At 51.2% G+C, this 18719-nt stretch overlaps 1 protein-coding gene across 1 annotated transcript in view; it reads right to left on the bottom strand.

Annotated features, from left to right (window-relative positions):
* Window positions 1-18719, bottom strand: part of ZCCHC24 (zinc finger CCHC-type containing 24) — a 60945-nt gene that overhangs the window by 33937 nt on the left and 8289 nt on the right. Inside the window, exon 2 of the mRNA XM_025850560.2 lies at window positions 14626-14826. Within this exon, the coding sequence (XP_025706345.1) occupies window positions 14626-14826 (201 nt within the window). The remainder of the gene's footprint in view (window positions 1-14625; window positions 14827-18719) is intronic.

Below are 18719 nucleotides of genomic sequence, written 5' to 3'. Positions count from 1 at the left end.
AGCCTCCCTCCCTAGCCAAAGTCAGGGAAGTGCCAGGATACAAGGCAGCGAGGAAAGCCTCGGGCAAGAAGGGGGCACACTTTCTCCCACGGCCTGATCTTTGCCTGGGTCAGAGCACAGCAGGTGCACAGTGTGTCCTAGTGGACAGAACCACTCTGTGGGCCGAGAGGGGCAGTGGGAAAGGCTGGGCCCTGGAAGGGGGCTGACTTGGCCTGATCCTCGCCAGCTGTAAGACAAATTACTTAACCCTCTCCATGCTGCTTTGTTACAAAACAAAAGAAGGAAGAAAGGAAGTGAGGGGGAGATGAAGAGAGAGAAGAAGGTGGGCAGACGGACTGCAGACACAGCCCAGGCTAGAGTGAGAATCGCATCAGCCAGTGACGGGGGTGCTTTGTAAGCCAGGCAAGAGGGAGGTCTCATTTCCCCTGGCTCCCCACCCCACTCCATGGGCATTCCTTCCCGGCCCCTGCTGCCCAATTTCTCTGCAGCCCAATCTTCGACATGGTGGGGAGAGAGCCCAGCTCTTAAAGGCAAGCCAGGTCAGTGGTGCCCAATCCCTGCACACAGAGGCCGGGCCACCTCCTTCCCCAGACAAAACCACGGGGTGCAGGAGGACCCAAAGCAGGCTCTGTCCCTGGGCACCACCCCAGACATGGTAGGAAGGGATGCTGCTGCCCTCACAAATGTATCTCCAGGGCCCAGGCACAGAAGAGGGCAGGTATCAGAAGCCCACATACCCTCTAGTCATTCAGGCAAACATTCTGTGGGCTGCACTTGGCTGCTCGACGGGCAGTGGGGGCAAATGGCACAACTAGACAGCTTTCAAAACCCATCTGCCTGCCTCACCACCTCTGGAGCTCACACAGGTCCTGACGTGGGCTCCCCGGCTGACCCCATTTCAGAGGCTCAGGCAGTGTGAGGGCTCAAGGGCAGGACAGGCTAGGCCAAAGGTGACCAGCCACTGAGAAGCAGGCCTGGGATAAGAGCTGCCCCCATAGCCCACGCATGCCCCTCCGCCGGCCAAGCAGGCACAGCCCCCGCCTGGGCCGGGCCCCCAGAAAGTAGGACAGAGCGTTGTGTGAGGATCAGTCCAGGGCTAGGCAGGGCTCAGCGGGACAGGGAAGCAGCAAGGCGGGGGGCATGGAGGGGCACAGGAGGATGCTCCACACGAGAGGGGACATGTGGGCTGGACTGGGAGAAGACAGGAGAAACAGAGAGAATTACCAGCCAAGGGCATGGCACTAGCAAAGTCCTGGGGCATGGGAAGCCTCAGATCTCGAATGGCCAACACATGGGCATTGCCTCCTGGAGCCGCGCCGGGGCCCCATTCCAGGCCTGGAACAGAGCAGAGCCCACATCATGAGGGGCCTGGTCTGTCCTCTGGGCACTAGATGGAGGGGCAGTACAAGTGAGAAGCCATTGAAGGCCTGGGTTGGGGTGCTGGTTATGAAAAGTGGGGTTCAGAGAGGTGAGCCTGTGGGTCTAGGATGGCGGGAAAGGTGCCTGAGGGAGGGAGATTCCTCTGGGCCCTGAAAGGGGGTAGGAGGGAAGAGATGAGGGAAGGGCCCTGCCGGGTGGGGGCGATGGCATGAGCCAAGGCAGAGGCTGAGAGTCGCAGGTGTGCGTGTGTAGGCGCAGATGCGGTGTGCACCTGTGCGTGTGGTTAAGCGGCCTGGCGGGGGTGGGGCAGGGAAGAGGAAGGAGGAAGGTTCAGTGCCCGTTGCGTCCCAGGCTGCTTCTCATCTACCTCATGCCAACACTGTGAAGCCAGGCTCTTCACCAACGAGGGCCGATGAGGCTCAGGAGGCCCCGCAGTGTACCGTGTAGGACTAACAAGAGCTGCCATTTACTGACCGCCGTGCGATGCCAAGCTCTGTACCACCTGCTTTGCCCACACATTTCCCACAAACACCCTGCAAGGTGCGTGAGCCCATTTTACAGATGACCGGGTACACTGTACGACAAGCACAAGGACATGCAGCTGGGAAAGGGCAGAAGAGCTGACTGAGCCCAGCTCTGTGAGATTCCACTGCCCTGCACTCTCCCATCCTCAGTGAGGTGGAGGGGGCCAAGGGATGACCCCGTCAGAACCTTCCATGGTTCTGAGCTTCTCCAAGAGGAAAAAACTATGTGAGGGGGCAGGCCAAGAGCCTGGCACACAAGAGGCCATGGGCAGGTAAGGAATTAATGAGTGAGTGAATGGGGTCCTTCGGTGTTCGGAGGAAAGCAGTCCTTTTGGGCCTGGAGAACCGGAGAAACCAGACAAGGCTGTCTGGAGGAAGGGACACTGGGGAGTTGTTCAGTCCAAGGATGCAACTGCTTGGCTCCAGCCCTCCATCCACTAAGCCCTGCAGGTGGTTCAAGGACCAGGGATGGGTCCTGGCTCCCCGTTCTGCCAACATCCCTGTCCCTCGAGGCCCAGGGGCAGAGGATTGAGAAGGTAAGGCCAACTGACACGGCGAGATCGCTGGGGGCTCCGAGACACCATCTGTGGTCCATTTAAAAGGAGAACTGGCCGCTGAGGATGTGAAACTGGCCCTCTCAGACTCTTTCCTGCCAGGCCCGGGACAGCAGGAAGGATGTACAAGTGGCTACCCAGGGAGCCCCCACGCCCTGCACCCCGCCCCTCAGTCCCTCCCCCCTGCCCCCACCCCCGCAGCTGCTCCCACTCGTCTGTGCCAGGACCAGCACTTGGCTGGGCCAGAGGCGAGCTGACAGCCCACAGGGGGCACTGGGCATCTTCCAGCCATCCCCCAGCGCCCTCCTCCGAGAGCACCCACTTGGGCAGAATGGAGCCTCCAGGACCCAGTCCCTACCTTCCTGTCCTTCAAACAAACCCAGGTGACCCAAAGTCCTACGAGCCTGCCCCTGCCCCCATCCCAAGGCTCACTCACGATCACTCAGCCCCTTTCTGGCCCATCCCAGAAGCAGCCCCCTGTTTGGGACCAGGATCGGGTGGCAGGACTGGGCCCCCTCTGATAAGCTTATAGACCTGAAGCACCTCCTCAGACCTCTGGAATGTCTTAAAACAGTCTGAAACAGCCGAGCCTAACAGTAAGGATGGTCATTAACACAATCACAACAGCTAACACTTGGCGTGTGTATGAGGTGCCGGGCTCTCTGTTAAGCACCACAGATGCGAGAACTCATTTATCCTCACAACCTCCCACGATCTTCATCTTACAGAGGAGGAAACTGAGGCCCAGGGACATTCCATTAATTTTCCCAAAGTCACGCAGCTAGTACATTCCAGGGCCGGGGGTCGAACCCAGGAGGGCTGGCGTCAGGGTCTGTGCTCAGAACTACCCTGCCACAGGGACGGGGTCTCAGAAGAGGCTGCCACACTGGCTCTGGGGTCCTTCTCCAGCGTCACCACCTATGCCGACCAGGAGGCCCTCCACCGTCCCCCACCAACACCCATCCCGGCTAACATTCCCCGAACGCTTGACACATTCCAGGTCCTGTGCCAAGCGCCAGGACGTCACAGCCCAAGCCCCTTGGCCGGGCAGCCAGCCCCAGTGTCCGGAGGAACCCCTGCAAAACTACTCTGTACACACGCAGGCCACCAGCCCCAGGCCGGCCCTTCCTTGCTGGAGTCACATAATGATGCTGTTTGTCTTCCCCCCTTCCCTCCCTCCCTTCCTTCCTTCTTCTCCCCTCCTCCTTCCTTCCTCACTCTATGGATCCTTCATAACATGTAGTCCTGGCCCCGTGCTGCCAGAAAACCTCAGTTTCCCCACCAGCATACTGATGGCTCTGAACTAATCAAGGATCCTGAGCCCAAGGTTCTGCAGGGAAAATCCTGCGTATGCTCAGTCCCTCTCTGCCTGCCCCCTTCCCAGGCTCCAGCCCCCCTGGGCCCAGAGGACACCTGGGCCTGCAGTGAGGGCAGGGCTGGAAGGGGGGGCTGGAAATCCCAGGTAGGCGTCAGACATGGGCTGGAGGTCACACCTCTCCCTGCCTCCTTCAGAGCCCCCCAGGGACCCCAGCCTGCTCTGGCCTGGGGAGCAGTGCAAGGGCTGGGGTCCAGCAGCTGCCGAGGTCAGAGTGGGGGAGAAGGGGGCCTGGGCTAGCCTTTGCTCTTCCCTCACCTCTCGTCCCTTGCCTGAGCAAGACCCTGAAACTATTTACATACCACCTCTAAGGTTTCAGCTGTTCTAGGATCGATTCTCTCCCTGCTCTATTTTTCTTCTTCTTTTGCAATCTCCAAGTAACCCGAGCCGCCAGATGGGTGGGGGCGATGATTGTTTTCTGTCTGACATCTGGATTTCATTAGCAGCCCTGGGCATGCTGACTCAGGAATGGCAGCTCCCCTGGGCTCAGGCCCTCCCCGGACCCCTCACAGGGCCCGGTCCTTCCCTGGACACAGGAGGCACAGGTGATGACACCCCTCAGACCTCCCTCAAAGACATAAGCAGCCCCCTCCCCACCACCACCAAGAACGTCCTGGGAGTGAGAGAGCCTGAGAGCTTGGAGGACTTCTGCTCCCAGCTCAGCGCCTGATGGGAGGCTGCCAGGCTGAGTGTGGCTGGGCCTGACTGCCATGAAGGGTGGACAGAGGGCTTAGGGCAAGGACACCGGGTCCTGGATGTCCTGCCCTCATCCACACCCCCTGCCTCCTCCCTACAGAGATGTGAGTGAGCCATCAGGGCAGGGAGTCCTGCACAGACCCCCAAATCGCAGATACATTGTGGAGATGAGGAAAGGTGGCCCAGAGTGGTCACCATGCCCCAGAAATGGTACCTTCTTACAAGTGTCTGGAATTTGTCCCCTCACCTCCAACCTTTGCTCACCCTTCCTTGCCCAACATCTGGTCTTATCATCCATCCACGTTACTGGACTGGTTTTGTTTGCAGTCTCGCCTCCTCCAGCCCGGCCTCCGACTGCCACCAGTGTGAGCTTTCAAAATGCCAATCGGAGCATGTCACCTAAACCCTTGGGTGGCTGCCCCCTGCCCTCCAGATAAAGTCCAAGTTTGTGCAGCTTGGCACGCAGGCCCTTCACCACCTGCTGTGGCCACACCTCCCTCTCCTCCCCTTAGGCACCCAGCGCACCAGCCTCAGCCAAGGGTTTGTGCTTCCCGGAAAGCATACCCTCATTTACACGCTTGCTTGGAAGACTTCCCCACCCCAGTTCTAGGCTCGTCCTCTCGGAGGCTTCACATGAAGCCACAGGCCGAGCCGGTCCTGCGCCGCAAACCTCAACCGGAGCCCTGGTCATCCGGAACAGCCCTCAGTGCTTCTGTCTATCCCACTGAGGACAGGGATGGAGCCTTATCGAGCATGGGCCTGGCACACAGTAGGAGCTCAGAGATGGCTGGGCGACTGTAGCGTGTCTGGGCCCAGCTCTGTCCTGGGCAGATTATGCGTCCTGGGCACAGAGGTGGCACCGAGCCAAGCCCCCACCACAAACACCCATACCCATGCAGGTTCCAGCGGGCTCCGAGCAAAATGCTGCCACTCGGGTCTTCACAGCCTGCCACGCTGGGGCGCAGAAGCCAACATGAAATGTGCAGGTAAACCTGCAGGTGGGCCCCACAGACAGCAACCATGCCTCTCTCAGAGCCAGCTGGGATTTTTCCTGCCACCAGAGCTGGCAGCCCCAACCCACCCCGGCCTTCTCGACTGCACCGGGGGCCGCAGACACCCTGGGGCTGGGCCAGTGCTGCGATCTTCCAGACACAACAACTTGGCCAGACCAGGTCTGTTATGGTCTCTACTCACATCGTCCTTGCCCCTCTTCATTTCCAGTAACCCACCTTTGTAAAGAACCCTGACTAACAAAAATAAATAAAGAACCCCAACTTTCTGAAAACTAATGATAACACTATATGTGAACTAAAATCTAAAAAAATAAAAAATAAATTAAAAAAATAATAAAGAACCCTGACTTTCTGAGATTGACAGTGGAGATCAGGCTGGCTGCTGAGGCAGATCATAGACCCTAATTTAAAAAGCATGGGCTCTGGGGGCACCCGGGTGGCTCAGTCAGTGGAGCATCTGACTCTTGATTTCAGCTCAGGTCTTAGTCTCAGGGTCGTGTGATCGAACCCCAAGTCCGGCTCCATGCTCAGCAGGGAGTCTGCTAGAGATTCTCTCTCCCTCTCCCCACCCCCTCTCCCTCTTAAAAAATATTTAAAAAATAAAAATATGGGTTCTGGAATGAGGAAGGCCTACGTTCCAATTCTATCTTTGCTGTTTTCTAGCTACATGACTTTAGGCAAGTCACTTAACTCCTCAGGGCCTCAGTTTTATCATCTGGCAATTGACCTGATAGAGCTTTTGAGAGAATTAAATGAGTTAATGCATATTTCACACCTAGCTTAGTGGTCAACGCAGCACGTACAGACTAGCATCACTGTTGTTAATATTATTATTGCCCTGGAACTCGACACCTGGCACAGGGTGGAGACAGCTGCAGGCACAGGGTTTTCAAGAACTGAATGGTAGACATTCTTAACTCCTGGACATTTTAGGGTCAGTGCTGACATTGGCAGGAGATGGACCTTGGCCCAGGTACAGCCTCACCCCCCAAAAAGGGGCTGCCCTTCAGCACCATTGGTGATTTTTTCCAGCACCTTCTGCATCTGCTTCAGGGGGCTCCCAGTCTTCCTGTAGTGCCCAATCCCCCTCACACTGCCCCCCAGGACCTATGAGAAGCCCCATCAGTCCAATGGCTGAACTCTGGACACCTCTCTCCACCCTTACGATTGGAAAAGAATCATTTAACCGAGTACCAGGCTCCTGTACACTCTGTAGTACGTCCTGGGCCCAGCTCTGTCCTGGGCAGATTATGCATCCTGGGCACAGAGGTGGCACCGAGCCAAGCCCCCACCACAAACACCCATACCCATGCAGGTTCCAGCGGGCTCAGAGCAAAATGCTGCCACTCGGGTCTTCACAGCCTGCCACAGTGGGGCGTAGAAGCCAACATGAAATGCTCAGGTAAGCCTGCAGGTGGGCCCCACAGACAGCAACCATGCCTCTCTCAGAGCCAGCTGGGATTTTTCCTGCCACCAGAGCTGGCAGCCCCAACCCACCCTGGCCTTCTTGACTGCACCGGGGGCCACAGAGTATCTCCTGGTTCCTGTATGCCACCACCCAGGCTGTTGGCAGTGAATGCCTAGGATTCCACACATTCTACCCCCAGTTAGACCATTTAAGATTTTAAAAGCACTTAGACCACTCAAAAATCATCCCACAAAAGGGGAGAAGAGAAAGGATCAGAAAAACTATTTGAAGAACTAATGGCTGAAAAGTTCCCAAATCCAACGAAAAACCTTAATCAACACTTCCAAGGAGCTCAACAGAGTCCAAGTAGGATAAACACAAAGAGATTCACAAATAGACACATTGTAGTAAAACTGTTGAAGCTAAAACAAGGAGACAATGTTGAAAGCATCAAGAGAAAAATGACACATCATTTACAATGGAATTCCAACAATATTAACAATTGACTTCTCATCAGACATGGAGGCCAGAGGGCAGTGGGGTAATAGTCAGTGTGCTCAAAGGAGGGAAAAACTGTCAGCCAAGAATTCTATACCCTGCAAAGCTACCTTTAAGAAATGAAAGTGAAATAAAGACATTCCCAGATAAACAAAAGCACAGGATTTCATTGCTGGCACACCAACCTTTCAAGAAATAGTAAAGGAAGTTCTTCAGGCTGAAAGCAAGTGACCCCAGACATAATGCAAATACACATAAAGAAACAGGAGCTCTGATAAGGTGGTTATGTGATTATAAAACACAGCACAAATGAATTTTTCTTTTCCTTTCTTCTCTTAGTTGATTGAAAAACCAAACGTATAAAACGAATATATATTACTGTACTATCTGTCCTATAACATTTGGAAATGTAAGATATTTGCCAGTGATAGCACAGAGGAGGCAGTTAGAAGCAAATCTGTCTTGGGCTAAGGATATGACTCCAGGTGGTAACTTGAGTCCCACAGGAACAAATGAAGAGACCTAGAAGCTAGAAATAAAAGAGCTAAAATGCCAAAAGCTATGGACATATAACTGCTCTCTTTTCTTCTTCTAGCTTCTCTAAGACACATAAAATTACATGAAGGAACAATTATAACAAGTATTGTTGAATTTGCAACATACAAAGATGTAATACGTATAACAATAATGCCGCAAAAATCAGGGAAAGAGAATAGAGCTATAAAGGAGTCATATTTCTAGATCTCATCGGAATTAAGTTAGTATAAGTCTGAAGCAGATTTTATATGTTACAGTATGTAAAATAAGCCCCAGGACAGCTACTAAGGAAATAGCTTTAAAAAGTGAAAAAAAAAATCATGAAAGAAATCAAAATGTCACATTAGAAAAGTATCACTTAATGCAAAAGAAAGCAGTACAGAAGGAAGAGGAAACAAAAAAGACATGAGTAATTCAGAAAACAAAAAGTAAAACAGCAGACCTAAATCCAACTATAGCAATAATCTCATATATCAAAAGAGCATTAATAATAGCATTATCAATAACATGAATGGATCAAACAATCCAAGCAAAAGGCAGGGATTGCCAAAGTGAATAAAGAGTGAACCAAGATCCAACTACATGCTGTCTACAGGAGACACAATTTAGATCTAAAGATAGGAAAGTAAAAATGAACAAAGATCTATCATGTACATAAGGAAGCTGGCTATACTAGCATCAGACAAATTAGACTTTAAAACAAAAATGTTACTAGAGATAAACAGGGCCACTATAGAACAATAAAAGGATCAATTCATCAGAAAATACAACAATTATAAACATAGGTATAGCTAACAAAGGAACACCAAAATACATGCAGCAAAAACTGGCAGAACTGAAGAAAAAAGGGGCGCCTGGGTGGCTCAGTCGTTAAGCGTCTGCCTTCGGCTCAGGTCATGATCCCAGGGTCGGTCCTGGGATCAAGCCCCACGTCGGGCTCCCTGCTCAGCGGGAAGCCTGCTTCTCCCTCTACCAGTCTCCCTGCTTGTGTTCCCTCTCTCGTTATGTCTCTCTCTGTCAAATAAAGAAAATAAAATCTTTAAAAAAGTTTATTAAAAATCAAAAACTAATAATGTAATGTATGGTGATTAACATAACAATAAAAATTTAAAGAAAAAAATAAAATTTATTAAAAAAAAGAATTGAAGAAAAAAATAGCTAATTGAACAATAATAGAGATTTAAACACTCCTACACTTACAATAATGGTTACAAGAACAAGGCAGAACATCAGCAAGGGGACAGAAGACACCAACAACATTGTAAACCAACTAGACCTAACAGATACCTACAGAACACTACAACCACCAACAGCAGAATTAATTCTTTTCAACTGCCCACGAACCATTCTCAAGGATAGCCCAAATGCTATGAAACAAACCACAACAAATTTAGAATTTAGAAAAATTTAGAAGCACTAAAATAATACAAAGTATGTTCTCTGACCACAGTGGAATAAAAGGAGAAATCATTTTTAAAACAAATTTGGGAAACTCACAAATATGTGGATATTAAACAATACACTTCTAAATAACCAGTGGGTCACAGAAGAAGTCACAAGGGAAATCAGAAAATACTCTGTGATGAACGAAAAGGAAGATACAACACACAGAATTATGGGATGTGGCTCAGAGGAAAATTTATACCTGTGAATATCTACATTAAAAATAGAAGAAAGATGTAAAATCAGTAACCTAACTTTCCATCTCAAGAAATTGGTCAAAGAAGAGCAAACTAAACCTAAAACAATCTGAAGGAAGGAAATAATAAAGATTAGAATGAAGAATTGAAAGCAAAGACTCAGAGCTATCTGCACACCCATGTTCATAGAAGCATTATTCACAATAGTCAAAAGGTGGAAGCAAGCCAGCTGTCCTTTGATGGATAATTAGATAAACAAAATGTGGTCTACATACATGCAGGCACACACACACAGGAATGTTATTTGGCCTTAAAAAAGAAAGGAACTGAACTGGGTGCCTGGGTGGCTCAGTTGGTTAAGCAACTGCCTTCGGCTCAGGTCATGATCCCGGAGTCCTGGGATCGAGTCCCACATCAGGCTCCTGGCTCAGCGGGGAGCCTGCTTCTCCCTCTGACCTTCTCCCCTCTCATGCTGTCTCTCTCTCTCTCTCTCTCTCTCTCTCTCTCTCTCTCTCTCTCAAATAAATAAAAATAAAATCTTTAAAAAAAAAAAGGAAGGAACTTTTGAAACGTGTTACAACGTGAATGAACCTTAAGGACATTATGCTAAGCGAACTAAGCCAATCACAAAATGACAAATACTGTGTGATTCCACTTATATGAGGTCCCTAGAGTAGTGAAATTCATAGCAACAGAAAGTAGAATGGTAGTTGCCAGGAGCTGGGGGAGGGAAAGAGATGGGGTTATCGTTTAATGGGTACAGAGTTTCACAAAAAAAAGAGAGTTCCATGGATGGATGGTGGTGATGGTTGCCCAACAATGTGAATGTACAGTTGACCCTTGAACCACGTGGGGTTTGAGGTGCCAAACCCCGGAGCAGTCAAAAATCTGTGTATAACTCCTGACTCCCCCCAAACTTAACTACTAATAGCTTTACTAGTAACATAAATAGTCAAGTAACCCATATTTTGCATGTTACATGTATTCTATATTGTATATAATAAAGTTTGCTAGAGAAAGGAAAATGTTATTAAGAAAATCATAGAGAACATAGTTATTGTACTATATTGTATTTACCGAAAAAAATCTATGTATACATTCAAACCAAAATGATTCAAGGGTCAACTCTCCTTAATACCACTGAATTGGACATGTAAGAATAATTAAGATGGTAAATTTTATGTTGTATATATTTTACCACAATTTTTTAAAAGATTTGAGTGAAAAATAATGTAATAGAGAACAGAAAAACAGTACAGGAGGTCAAATAAACCAAAATTTGTTTCTTTGAAAAGTTCAGCAAAACTGACAAACCTTTAGCTAGATTTACCAAGGAAAAAAAAAGAGAGAAGACTCAATTATGAGAATCAGGAAGAAAAGAGGGGGACATTATAACCAACCTTACAGAAATGAAAATGATTATAAGAGAATATTACAAACAATTGTATGCCAATAAATTTGATAACTTAGATGAAACAGACAAATTCTACAAAATACACAAACGACAGAAACTGACTCAAGAAGAAATAGAAAATCTGAATAGACCTATAACACAAAAAGAGATTGAATTCATAATTCTAAAAATCTACCCAAAAAAGAAAACCCAAATTCAGATGGCTTCACGAGTGAATTCTACCAAACATTTAAAGAAGAATTATTTTTTTAAAGGTTTTATTTATTTATTTGAGAGAGAAAGAGAGAGCATGACGGGGGCAGAGGGAGAAGCAGACTCCCTGATGAGCAAGGAGCTCGATGTGGGGCTCAATCCCAGGCAGACGCTCACCTGACTGAGCCACCCAGGTGCCCCTAAAGAAAAATTAATATTAATTCCTCACAAACTCTTCCAGAAAATAGAACAGGATAGAACACTTCCCAAATCATGGAACTGGTAATTACTACTTGAAAGCAATATACTAAGTGAAAAAATCCAGTGACAAAAGACCGCATATTATATGATTCTATCTTTATGAGACGTCCAGAATAGGCAAATCTATAGAGATATAAAGTAGAATATGAGTTCCTAGGAGTTGGGGAACCAGGGGGTAGTGATAGTTAAAGAGTATGAGGTTTCTTTTTGGGGTGATAAAAATGTTCTACAATTGGGACACTTGGCTGGCTCAGTCGGTAGAGCATGCAACTCTTAATCTCAGGGTCGTGAGTTCAAGCCCCACACTGGGTGTAGAGATTACTGAAATAAATAAAATCTTTTAAAAAAGTGTTCTATAATTGTGGTAATGGTTGAGCAGCTCGGTGAATATACTAAAAAATCATTGACTTGTACATTTTAAATGGGTCAATTATATGGTATGTGAATTATATCTCACTAAAGGTCTTACCAAAACAAGCATTCCCACTCCACTTTTAAATATTATATATGCCGAGCTCATAATATTTCATTTGAAACAGAGGTTTCCATGGCTTATAAAAGCTTTGTCTGCCCATTCCTTCATTCCGGAAGACTTATACTGAGCACCTGCTGTGTGTGGTATATTGGGCCAGCATGGGGGTACGGAGATGAATCTAGCCCAGCACCTGCCCCTGGAGCTTGTAGTCAGCTGAGGGGTGGGGAACATCTAATTATATTCCAGCCTGCCAAAATACCTTCTACCTTGCCAAATAGGCACACTCTCCATTGTTACCCAAGGGAGAAAAAAATAATGCTCGCCAACATTTATTAAGTGCTTACCAGACACTGTGCTAAGCACTTTCCATGCATTCCTTCCTTGAATCCTCACAACATTGCTATGTGTTAGTGTTCTCATCAGCTTTGTTTTACAGCTGATGAAACTCTCATGAAAGGTGGAGGAAGTCCTTGGGCCTGCAGTAGTCTCTGATAGAATCAGGTCTGAGGCGGAGCTGGAAGAGGGCCTCTACCAGCTCAAGAGGGAAACTGAGGCCCCACAGGCCATGAGCGTCTCAGCCTGGATTGGTATAGATGCTCAAGAAAGCAAAGAGCACGGAGGTCCCAAGACTGGGGTTCTCAGAGACGTTCTGCCCTCTCCCCAGCACTTCAGCTCTCTGAGACTCTGTTTCTTCACCTGTAAAATGGGGCCGGTACTTCTTCTGCAGAGTGAAGACACTATGTAATCCATATAAAGGAATATAAAGGAAGAACCGGGGTTTGCACTATGCTGGAAATCAAGAGGCACTGAGGTCAGGGACCGTCTGCCCCCACATTTAGTAGAGGGCCCAGGCATGCACACACACTCACACACACACACCTTCACCATCCCTCCCCCTCTGCCTCATCATCCCTTGCCTTTGGATACTGGTCACCCTTCTTCCAACAACCTGCCAAGCCCACTCAAGCCGTCCTTTTCCTGAAAGCTTTCCCAGGCTGCCAGCTCAGAACAGGCACACCTCCTCAGAGCCCCAAGAGCCCCTGTTGGTGTCTGAATGTCACCTGCTGGCTAGGGTTAAAATTCCGGCACCTCCAAGACTGGCTCAACGATTCTGTATGAGTGCTTGACTCACTCAAAGCATTATATAACAAGAGGCTAATGAGAGACTTGACACACTGGGTAACTGTGAGCACAGGCTGTAGGCAGGAGATGATGAGGGAAGTTTCCAAGGTACAGTAAGTGAGAGTCCCCTCGCAGGGGCTCAGCTGGGGAAGGTACAAGGGGCTGCTGCCTGGGTAGGCCAGGGGCACATCCTTGAGGACAAACCAGATCCCTAGCTGTCTGTTTGCTCCTCATCCCATCCGGAGAACCCCTGGGGGGTAGGGGCCTTACCCTGTGCTGAATCTCCTCATGCCAAGGGCCCCTCGTTTACTGCATATACTTGAGGGCAGACAGGGCCCACTAGAGTGTGGGGTCTGGAGGACAGCCATCAGTGGGCCAGCTCCCATACTCAGGGTCGGGGCGGACTTCTCTTGACCAAGGGTAAGTGGAGGCTGAGATCACTGGTATATACAAATCCCCAGGACTTTTACTAAAATGTAGTTATGGGTTGGGCCTAAGATTCTGCATTTCTAACAAGCTCCCAGATGACACTGATGCAGCAAGGACCTAAAGCATGGCACAGCTATTTCTGAGAGGAGCAAAGAGCAACAAGCTCATCTCGGCCTCCATTGGTCCGGAGGCACCCAGCCCCACCCAACCACAGCCTGGGCTTCCACCATCTGGAGGGTAAGACTACATGGATTTTCTGAGTTTCCAAGATCCCATTTCCATTACATATGTAAAATAAAAGTAAAAATACACATTATAAAAACATTAGAAAATATGAAAAAATAGTAAGAAAAAGAATCATGGATCCATCTTGTACTGTATTTAAAACGACCTTAACCTCTCTCCCCAGGAGGTCAAAGCCATGTCTTTCGGAGTCAGGAGTCATTCTGTGAGTGGGATCTGACCCCAGGAGCCCCATGCTGTCACAGCGAAGCACTGGGTGGGAGACAGGGGCTGCTCCCCGCACTCCCGATCTCCTGGCCCCTTCCCACCCCATGAGAGATGCCCAGCCTGCGGTGTCTGAGGCCTTCACCCAGACCTACCCTGGAGACACAAAGAGGGGGGCAAGGACCTCTCACCTCCCCTCTCACAGGCAGGAGACTGAGGAAGCACTACAGCGGAGGAGAGAGAAGTGGGGTCTGGGGGAGGGGGTACACATCTGGATTCCTGGCCCAGAGCCCGCATTCCTTCCCTGTGAGTGTGAGGAGATGGGGTCTCTCTCGGGAGAGCTGCGAGGAGGCTGCTGGCCCCCGTCCTGCCCCACTGTAACAGGCTGCACCCTGGCAGGAAGACTGGTGGAGACGTGAAGGCCTGGAACCTCATTCGGGCGGCCCTCACCCCAATTGCTCACTAGCCAGGGCAGGCCCAGGCTGGGGCTCTGTCCCAACCACGCCAACCAACCTTGCCTCAGAAATACCAGAGGGGAGAAATAGGTAGAGACCAGAGGACCACAGGGCCACTTGTTTGGGGAAGGGGCCCTGGGGCAGGGAGTGTGTGGGGTGGGGGGCTGTTGGGCCTGTTCTACCCAGGGAAGCGGGGCCGCCTTACCTGGGGGCAGTCCTTGATGTAGTGTCCTTTGTTGAAGCACAGGTGGCACAGGTAGTTGGGTGGGGGCCGCTTGCTGGGCTTGCGGGTCTCAGAGGTGAGGGTCAGGTCCGAGAAGTGCTCAGTGAGGGAGCTGAGGCCATCGGCGATGTTGTTGAGGGAGCCGTAGGGCGAGGCGCTCTTGTACATGCTGCTGCTTGGCGCCTGTGGGGAGACAGAGGCTGTGAGGGCTGCCCAGGCCTCATTTGCAGCTCATTTGCGGCTGTGGCCTCAGGGCAATGTCCACGGGCACGCACACGCACATGCACGCTCCTGAATTCACACTGACTCCCGAGCCGCCTGGGGGCTCCGGCCTCCTGGAGCCTGAGTTCATGTTCTAACTGTAGCTGTACGTCCGTGGGCAAGCCAGTGAACCACTCTGGGCCCCAGAGTACCCCTCTGAAAACCGGAAGTAACGATAGCCACCTCCTGGGGTGCCTATGAGGCTAAAGTGAGGTCCCTTTATCTCCCACCTGGCACTTAGGAACCACTCAGTAAGCAGTGAGGCGGGGGAGGAGGAGGTGGAAGAGGATTATTAGTTCTTGCCAGGAGGTAAGAAGGCATAGCAGAAAGCCACCTGTTAGATCTGGGGCTCTGCCTTTTACTAGGGCTTTAAACAAGTCACTTAGCTCTGAGCTGACTCAGTTTCCCCATCTTACAAGAAAGAGGAGCATCGGCTTGTAGGATTGTTTCCATTGTACAGAAGAGAAGACTGAGGTTCAGCGCTCTGCCTGGTCTCCTGTGGCATGAGGCCCGTGCAGACTGTGTCCGGGGAGCCCCAGGGCTGGCCCAGGCCCGCCCTCTGGGAGCCTGGGAGGAAGCGGCCCACCTCTCCCACCTCCAGTTGACAGGAACCAGATGTCTTGCCTGGCTTCAAAGCAGATGCGGCCCAGGCCCCCTCCTGGTGTATACAGCCTCTATTTATAGGAGTCACGGGCTCTGGGCAGCCAGGCACACTGGAATTTGGCAAAGGTGGGGCCTGTGGTGAAGCTGGCAGGGAACAGCCATGGTCCCCTCTTCCTGGGGCAAGGCCAAGGTTGTAAAGAGGCAGCTCCTGCAGGAGGGTCAATGACAAACCTGGGCATGGGGCCTGGGCATCCTCTGGTCCCAGCTCAAGTGCTCAAGGACTCCAGGAGGGAACCATAGACCTTGGGGAGCCTTGAGTCTAATGGGAAGACAGCCTTGTTCCTGGAAGTCCCCAGGCCGCTAGGGGAAGAGAGCCCCTGAGAGGAGGTGGCCTCAGGTTCCCTTACAAAGATGGGGCAGGTGGAGGCTCAGAGTGGGCACAGTCCTGCCTGTGTCCCCTCAGTGTGGGCAGGGAGGGAGGGGAGCTGAGAGCAGGCCCCAGGAGATCAAGTACCCCTCTCCCAACCAGGACAGATGCCACCCCTCACACATGTATACCTCAGCCTCCCTACTTGTTCCATCTCTGGGGCCTGGCATTCCCTCCTAGAGGACACAGCCCTCACCATCTGGGGACCACCACTCTTCTTGGCTCCCTGGACACTCTGCTATGTGGCCTGGGGCCAGTCCTTTCCCTCTCCAGGCCTCTTTTCCCTCTCCTATAGGTTCAGACTGGAGCCTAAGATCTGGAAAAAAAGACACAGATACCACATCCAAGGCATCCAGGCCAAACACATAGTCAGTCAGCCTATGATGTCTGGGCACGAAACTCAAAGGCTGCTGATGACCATCTCCACTCTACCACTGCCCAGGGCTACCACGAAACCCAGGACCAGTGGAAAATACCACACAAACTTGCATTCAGTGTGAGGGCAATTCTCCAGCTCTCAGAGGAGCCGAGAGAGTGGTCCCTTCTGACAGGCAGACAGTCTCCCATCCCTGGAGGTGTGCGAGCTGATTCTGGACAACCTTAAGCATTGTGCGGAGGGGTCCAATGGTCATGGGATTCGATGATACCAGTCACATCTACTGAGCACTTACAATGTCCCAGGTACTGGAAACTGTACACTTACTAAGATAGCTGATGCTCACCACAACCCTATGAGTCACTATCCCATTTTACAGAGGAGGCAAGTGTGTCCAAACTTGCATTGAACGCCTTGAGAAACTTTTAACAAATACACTTTTCTAGGCCCCACCTCAGACCTACCTACCAAAGCAGTCGGTCACCTGGGACCGAGAGCCTAGAACCTACCGTTTTATTGTGGTAAGAAATACATTACATAAAGTCGACCATTTTAATTATGTTTTTAAGCATACGGTTCCATGGCACCGAGTACATTCCCGTGACTGTGAGACCAACACCACCATCCATTTCCAGTACTTTTTCATCATCCCAAACTGCAACTCTTCTCCCGCTGACACACTAACTCCCCGCTCCTCCCTCCCCCAGCCCAGATCTGCATGTTCAAGCTCCCGGGGCCGTCTATCCCGACCGCCAGGCCCTACCTGGCCTCAGGAGCACCTGGACTTTCCACCCACCCAGGTTTCTCCTTAGCTTGAGTGGAGGCCCCTCCTCACCCAAACTGGCCTGAGGGAGGACAGCATCACCACGGCCTCCCGGAGAAAAGTTCAACCAAACAAGAAACTCCAAGCTCCAAATGGTGTGACTCACCCTCATGGCTGGGAAATGCAATTTCACAAATAACAACCCTCTTCATTTTTTCCCCCGTTCTTTCTTTTCTTTTTTTCTTTCTTTTTTTTTTTTTTTTTTTTTTTTTTCTGGATAAGATTTAAGCAAGTTCACAGGAATCAGGACTGTTTTGGCAGCAAACTGTCAAGAGGAAAGGGAAGTCTGGTGGGTGCCAGAAAGTGCATTAATTACACCCTGAACAGCCTCTCCCCCGTCTTGTGGCCACACTGCCCTGCCCACGGGTGACCCCTCGGGCGTCCCTGGGCAGCCAGAGGCCTCCGAGCAGCCTGTCCTCTCCCCAGCAGCTTGACGCCCGCACCCCCCACCTCACGAGGGTCACAGCTCCTGTCCCATGAGCAGCTCCGGGGAGAGAAGCGCAGTTAGAGCTCTCCTCTTCACCGCCTCTCCCCCCTCCCTTGGGTGCTCTGGCCTGTCCCTTCTGGTGGCTCCGGCTCCCCAACTCAAGAGGACACCACCTTTGAGCAGGAAGGACAGAGCAGACAGCTGACCCAACTGCTCTCACATTCCAGATGGAGAAACTGAGGCCCAGAGCAGCCCGGGGCACAGACCAGGGCACACAGCCAGGCCCGAGGGCCACGAGTCCTGCTTGCCGGCTGGCTAAAAGGGCGGGTGCGGCAGCAAGCTGTTTCCTCTCCGAAGCCCCAAGGAGCTCCGGCCATGGAGGTGAAAGGCGAGTTGCCTCTCAGCCCTCTCCACGGCCTGTGGGGACTGGACACGCCGTGTTCCCTCCTCTCCAGCTGCGGAGTCAAGCCCGGCCTCGGGCTTCCCATCTATAAACTGCAACCCAGAACAGGGACGGAGGGCAACATGGACGATCCCGGCAGTCCTGCTTTCTCAGGGGCCAGACACCAGCTACTGAAAGACACCCCCAAAGCCTGACACACAGAGGGCACTTGGTCCCCATGGGCACCATGTGTTCCGAGTCCTGCTGCCTATAGCTGGAGGGTGAGGCCCAGCGGGAGAGGCCCTTCATCAGGTAGCTCCTAACTCTTAAACAGCCACGCTGCTCCTCCTGGTGTCCCACAGGGCACCTGCTTCCCTCCCTCTAGTTCTGAACTGGTGTCCCCCCCCACAGGATGCCCTCTCTTGTGTCCATCCAACCCCCTTCAGGACCTGGCCCTCGATCTGGTCAGAACTCTCTAGTGGTGTGGCCTTGAACCCACCCCTTCCGCTTACTCAGGCCTCAGATGCCCCTGCCTCCTCCAGGGGCCTCCTGGACCTCACGGCCTCCTGTCCGGCAGGGCTAGGCTGGGTGGGGATCACCCTGTGACTCTGCTGACCCTTGACCGAAGGAGCTCTGAAGCCCCTTCATTTCCCCCACAAGGCTGGACATATCGAAAGGCAAAGATTCTGCAACATTCGGTCACCCCCAGAGCCCAGACTGTTTCTGCCATTCCTCACGCCTGACACTGTCCTGGGTGCAGACCATCACAGGCAGAGA

The sequence above is a fragment of the Callorhinus ursinus genome, unplaced genomic scaffold, assembly GCF_003265705.2.
Source record: "Callorhinus ursinus isolate GAN/ISIS: 27379988/994484 unplaced genomic scaffold, GSC_fseal_2.0 scaffold31, whole genome shotgun sequence".
In the NCBI taxonomy this organism is placed as follows: Eukaryota; Metazoa; Chordata; class Mammalia; order Carnivora; family Otariidae; genus Callorhinus; species Callorhinus ursinus.
Note: the sequence above shows the minus strand (reverse complement) of the source record. Positions and strands in the feature narration are given on the sequence as shown.